This window comes from Leptinotarsa decemlineata, unplaced genomic scaffold (genome assembly GCF_025532065.1).
Source record: "Leptinotarsa decemlineata unplaced genomic scaffold, Ldec_3_MD MMD2_tig00000026_RagTag_RagTag, whole genome shotgun sequence".
NCBI classification, from domain to species: domain Eukaryota; kingdom Metazoa; phylum Arthropoda; class Insecta; order Coleoptera; family Chrysomelidae; genus Leptinotarsa; species Leptinotarsa decemlineata.
Window position 1 is genome coordinate 9,927,719 of NW_027412539.1, and position 6,415 is coordinate 9,934,133.

The 6,415-nt window shown below is 34.7% G+C and overlaps 1 protein-coding gene across 3 annotated transcripts in view; it reads left to right on the plus strand.

Annotated features, from left to right (window-relative positions):
- Positions 1 to 3,153, plus strand: part of Ubx (ultrabithorax) — a 254,199-nt gene extending 251,046 nt beyond the window's left edge. For 2 of the 3 annotated variants that reach the window (XR_012464645.1, XR_012464646.1), the window contains exon 2: positions 2,025 to 3,153. Coding sequence is in view for 1 of the 3 variants with exons in the window: in XM_074171681.1 (XP_074027782.1) it covers positions 2,025 to 2,083 (59 nt within the window). In the remaining 2 variants the exon portion in view is untranslated. The remainder of the gene's footprint in view (positions 1 to 2,024) is intronic. The other variant, XM_074171681.1, reaches the window with a different exon arrangement.
- The last annotated feature ends 3,262 nt before the right edge of the window (positions 3,154 to 6,415 follow it).

The window sequence follows — 6,415 nt, forward strand, 5'->3', positions numbered from 1 at the left end:
ACTTGTTCGAATGGTTGTATTGATTTGAATTATTCATTATTCATATTTTCCCTTTTATTGAGTGCTTCGACAAGAGTACGTTGAAAATTTGCGATAACAAAATTATGCATTTACGGTAAATAAATTATATAAACACGAGCTTGCAAAAAATAATTATATTGCTGAATGCTGTTATATTATTATGCAATGGATCTTTTTAAGGACAAAACGTAAGCACTAAACTAAAATCCTTGAGGCGCTCTCACATATTATGTTTGAGAAAATTTTTATATTATGTCGTGTATTGAAATTATGAATAATCGGATTGGATTCAAATATTATTGAGCGAGCTCTATTTCATCATGGAATGTTCGTGAATATTCATTACAAGCATTGCCACTAATAAATTGAAATCCATCCCCATGCACAATTACTTTAAAAGCTCTGCCGATATCAATAAATTCCTTCTCTTCTTCGAGCTTCTTCAATAAAACAAATTCATCGAAATCGCTATCCTAGTTAAAGCCGGCTTCAACGGGAATTATTGAGATTTTTACTTTGAGGGAGTATTGAATCTGATTTGATAATACAAGACGTATTGTTGACATATTTTTCAAATTAATTTTCGTAAAACAAAACTTGATTTCTAAAAGTTGAACTGGTGAAAACACCGTGTAGAATTTAAATCAATTCCATTCGATAGTCGTTGCAATGATGCAAAAGTAGAACAGTCGTTAGTTTGGAAATAAAACTCTCAATATTAATATTTACTGAAAAAACACCAACGATTTACACTGTTATAATCCGACATTGTAAAATTGGAAGCTTTTGTTATCAATTAATAACCTAATAGTGCATACATCAATATTCAATGGATATATACGTTTTCACAGTTGTTTTAATCTGTAACTGTTTAGCAAAAAAATCATTTGTTTTTTTTTCGTTATAGAAAGAAGAAAAGGTATCTATTCTAAAGTCAATATATTGACTTTAGATCAGTGGTAAATAAGTAAAAAAAAATATCAAATTCATCACATATTGTCAATATAAATAAGGAATAATACATACTCAAATAAATACAAAATATTGAAGTAATTTATGAAATGACGATAAAAATAAAAACAACAATAAAAATTAATTTGCGCTCCGGGGCGACTTCATTGATTCCAGTGTCGCTTTTTCAGCTGCAGCAAAACCCGGAAAAACCAGCAGCACCACATCGTCTGAAAATCTTGATCTGCCAATGTCCTCTCTCTCATGAAACAAAATGTAGGGTGTCTCCAGAGGCTTCAATATATCGCCAGAACACTTCGTGACACGACTATCGTCAAACTTAAACCAGTCCGTTTCGTCTTTGACCAAGGAGTAATAATGAACAAATTCAACGCCAGAACCACAGTGAACAATGACTGCATGAATATTTTAATAGAGGTCTGCTAGATTGAAATGTTCATCTATTTCGAACCTTCGAAAGAGTTTCATGCTTCCGTCAGAGGTTGAGTCTTCTTTGAAGATCATCAGTGTTATTATTAGATTGACTGGTGCCTCAGCTATACTTGTTTCCTTATAATAGTCAGTCAGTTTGGTGCATGTTTGGCAATACAGTCGATCATCACCTGTTAAAAATTCCATTTTCAGATGATTTAACAATAAACTTTGCACTTGAAGTAATATATTTTCGTCGCTATGTATATTGTTTTCCATTCCAATTAAAAGACTTTTTTCTAATCATGATTGAAGCACTGTCTCGATGCGCGTTTCAATAGCATCGTCAGCATGAAGAAGACTGACACTGAATCTTGCAACCAAGTTTGAGCCTTGAAACTAGATTTCTTCCTCTCTAACTTGGTAGTAAGATCAAGTTTTAATCATCTCCTGATGATGTTAATAAGTTAGCAAAACGGGTATCGAGAGATTTTACGCCAAAAGTTCCAATTCCAAGATTCACTTTCGCCTATGATAAATATAATTGTATTCTAAGATACCTGAACCTTCCTAACTCTTCAAATCAACTTCAATATACTAATGCTTTTGTTTTGTTTCAGGTGAGGACTGTTGTACGTTAAGAAATTTATCACCATCCACCCCTCCGTCTTCTAATTAACTGCAACAATAGCAACCGTGAGTACATATCACATGATCTATCTCTCCGCCTTTGGATACCAGGTGATTCATTCGAGAATGTGCTTTAGTCTGCCACTTGTAAAATTGAAGAGTCATTGTTCATTTTTTTGAATTGTTTAATATTAGCATGAATATAGATACGAGTAACGTTGATAACATCTTAAAATATATGAATCACAAGTCATTCATTTATGTTTATTAAAATTTGTTCACAATCACTCGTGTTGGAGAAGGTTTGTATATGTTTTGTTCGTTTTGGTTGCATAAATATTTATATCTTTTTCGTAAAAAGTCGTCTAGTTTGAATTCAGGTTAAATTTGCTATTCCAAAGAAGCTCTTTTGAATCATTATTGTAACTGACTTCATTATGGTGATCCTTATATGAGATGGATGGCAATAACAGATGTATCTTTGAAATCTCATATATTCTCGTTTTCTTTGTCTCTTACGTTGTGTTGGTTTGTATTTTTCCTTTTTTAAGGTGTTCCTGTCTCCAAACCCTTCTAAAGCTGGGTATTAGTCGTTTGTCTTTTCTTTTAAGGTTACTTTCGATTCGTAGTTCCAAGTTCTTCTTTTACTTGATCTATAGTTTTCCATCTTTCATGTTAGCCACACTTTTATCATTTTATTGGACATATCAATGTCCAAAACAAAACAATTTTTTATTTCTTCAGATACTGACACTTCGTTCAACTCTTTCTTGATTTAGTAGTTTATCCTTTTGACAATATATATTATTCTTGTGAGGAATTATCATATGTGTCATCTGTAGTATCCTTCATTGACTTTCAGTTAGGAATTAATTATCTCATTTGTACAGTAGTACTAGTATATGCGTTGTATAAATGCAATTTTGGTCATTCTATATTGTAAAAATATATAGTTTGCCAGTTTTAGTCTTCAGAAAGTTTCTTTTCTATTTCATAAGTTTCCGTTATCGGTCCATTGCTAATTATTGTCATTAGTATGAGCAGTTATGCAGCAGACAATGTGGCTCCTTGTCATTATAATCTATATGCACTTTCAAATCACAGTGGGACTACTTACAACGGACACCCATATAGTGGCACATGGCATGAATACAACGATTCACAGGTGTTCCCAATTTCGTCAAAATCAATTGTGAGCAATGAGGCATATGTCCTCTTTTATGAACAGGAGGGAATGAAGCAGCACCTTTGATGTGTTTTTTTTATTCTTTCCTTTTTTTTTAAATAATCTTAGTTCTTTGAATTGATTTGTATTTCTAGTTGTGTCACAATATGTTTCCTTTCATTTGGTTTCAAAATCTAATTTGATTTAACTGTAAACGTATATGTACTTCCTAGTCAATTTCTGAATAATTTTCCCAGGCATGTTTTCAGGCACATACTCTTCCAGAATATTATCTAAAATTCCACCTTAAAATTTGTAGCAGTTCAAAGTTCTCTTGTTTTCTGTTTGTCATATTTTTAATGATAGTTTTTCTGTTATTGGCTCAGATATTCGTATTTTTTTCTAGATGATTGCTCACTGCTATTTCAGAGCACTGTTAAAAACTATGCTGCAAGCTGTTCTCAATAGTTAATCGTTAGAATAAAAAACAAACAAACAAGTCTCAGCAAAATTTTATTCCATATGGTTTCTATACTTAGGTATTTGTTTTACCAAAGGATCTTTTTTTACCGACCTGAAATGACTGTGGATTGTAGACCATCTTCTGGAATATCCTCTACGGCAGCTACAATTGCTTACTGAAGTCATTCCACTTGAATAATACTCCTGTTTGAAGCGTCGATAATTATGATTAACTGGTAGTTTAAAACACCAGCTAATTAGGAGGTACACATTCGGATAAAAAATACAAAAAATAAAATTTGAATCACATAAAATTCACTAAGGGATTATGGGCCACCCTGTATTCGTCTCTCTCGGGTGGCGTGCGCTTCCTTCTCGTGCCCTTTGACACTCCACCAGCGAGTCTCAACCTGTAGTGAGCGTGGAATATAATCCCATCCGTTGGCGAGATTATATTCATCCAGACTATTGGTTCGTTTAATTGCCGTGTTAGGTTAGGTTGGAGCGTTCAGAAATTGCGAATGTAGGAGAATTATACGTAAAAAAACTTGATTTGAAACAAAATTCAGAAAGCTGAATATCGGTGGTATATTTTGTTGTGATTTAATTTATATGTTTTGGATTTTAGGGACCACAAGTAACGCTCAACAGTTTACAAAACCCAACACGCTATACAGTAGCTTCCTCAGGCGTATTCATACTGGATGAACACGCCTAAGAAATCTATTGCGTAGTGAAACACGTGTTGCGGCGTGTTCATACTGTATGAACACGCTATAAGAAGGCTGTTGCATAGTGAAATACGTGTTACGGCGTGTTGATACTGTATGAACACGCTAAACGAAGCTATTGCATATGAAACACGTGTTGCGGCATGTTGATACTATATGAACACGCTATAAGAAGCTGTTGCATAGTGAAACTGTGTTACGGCGTGTTCATACTGTATGAATATGCCTAAGTAAGCTATTGCTTAGTGAAACACGTATTGTGGCGTGTTGCTACTGTATGAACACTCTATAAGAAGCTATTGAATGAGGAAACATGTGTTGTGGTTTTGTAAACTGTTATACTTCAATATACCCAACATGTGTTTCACTTCACAATAGCTTCCTCAGACGTGTTCATATAGTATGAACACGACTGGGGAAGCTAGTGAAACACGTGTTGCGGCATGTTCATACTGTATGAACATGCCTAAGGAAGCTATTGCTTGGTGGAACACATGTTGCGGGATGTTGATACTGTATGAACACGCTATAAGAAGCTGTTGCATAGTGAAAAATGTGTTACGGCGCTCAGTGAAATACGTGTTACGGCGTGTTCGTACTGTATGAACACGCCTGAGGAAGCTATTGCTTAGTGAAACACATGATGCGGCGTGTTGATACTGCTTGAACACGCTATAAGAATCTGTTGCATAGTGAAACACGTGTTACAGCATGTTCATACTGTATGAACACGCTTCAGGAAACTATATCCTAGTGAAACACGTATTACGATGTGTTCATATTGTATGAACACGCCTAAGGAATATATTGCGTAGTGAAACATGTGTTGCGGTGTGTTCATACTGTATGAACACGCTATAAGAAGCTGTTGCATAGTGAAATACGTGTTACGGCGTGTTCGTACTGTATGAACACGCCTAAGGAAGCTATTGCTTAGTGAAACACATGTTGCGGCGTGTTGATACTGTATGAACACGCCAAAAGAAGCTATTGCTTGGTGAAAGACGAGTTGCGTTTTTTTAAACTGTTATACCTGAATGTGTTGTTTCACTTTACAATAGCTTCCTCAGACGTGTTCATATAGTATGAACATGTCTGAGGAAGATAGTGAAACACGTGTTGCGAAGTGTTCACACTGTATGAACATGTTTCAGGAAGCTACTGCGTAGTGTTGCGGTTTTGTAAACTGTTCAGAGAAAATCTCACCTTGAGTTTATACTTGAATACGCTCCTCAACACGTGTTTCACTATACAATAGCTTCCTCAGACGTGTTGCGGTTTTGCGAAGGAAGTATCTCACAACAAAGTGCCAAAGTGCCAATACATCAGATTTCGGTCAATTTCATCGCATATCAGAAAATGTCTGTAAAGTTGACTCCGAAGTGAACACAAATTAATATTTAAAATGTGGCATCAAACTTCATTTGTTCTAAGTTCCGTAGAGAAATCTATAAGATTTAAAGCTGATGACTTTGCTGGCCATTCGGTCTGCGAAAAGATGTACAGATATATCTTGAGCACACAAAATAAATGAATCTAATTGTCAGTCATGACATTTTGGCTTCACTTACTGTTTGAAAAGAGGCTTGAGATGATCCAGATTGTAGAGGGTTATAAACCCAAATAAAACAGTGAGGACTTTGTGAGGAGGCACCAAAGTATCATGCAGGACGTTATTTTGGCCAACATTAAGCTCCCTTGGAGGCCAACGGCGTTTTTTATTCAGAAAGGAATCAAAAACAGTAATAAAAATAAAATTGTACCTATTTATTCATGACTTCAAGTTAGTCTTCCTTTTCTATAATACAATTTTGCGTTTTGCAAAATAATCTGACGTTCTGAAACTTTTTAAGTATTTTTATAGTTTTCACAACACGTAAATACAGATGAATCTGTTGAAATCATTTGTTGCAGACTTGTGTTTTTATTATAATTCATTAGTTGTGCTTCAAAGGCAATTATTTAGTCTTTCCGTGTTGGAGAAATCAGTACATAACAACTCCCCTGAAGAATTTAGCACTTC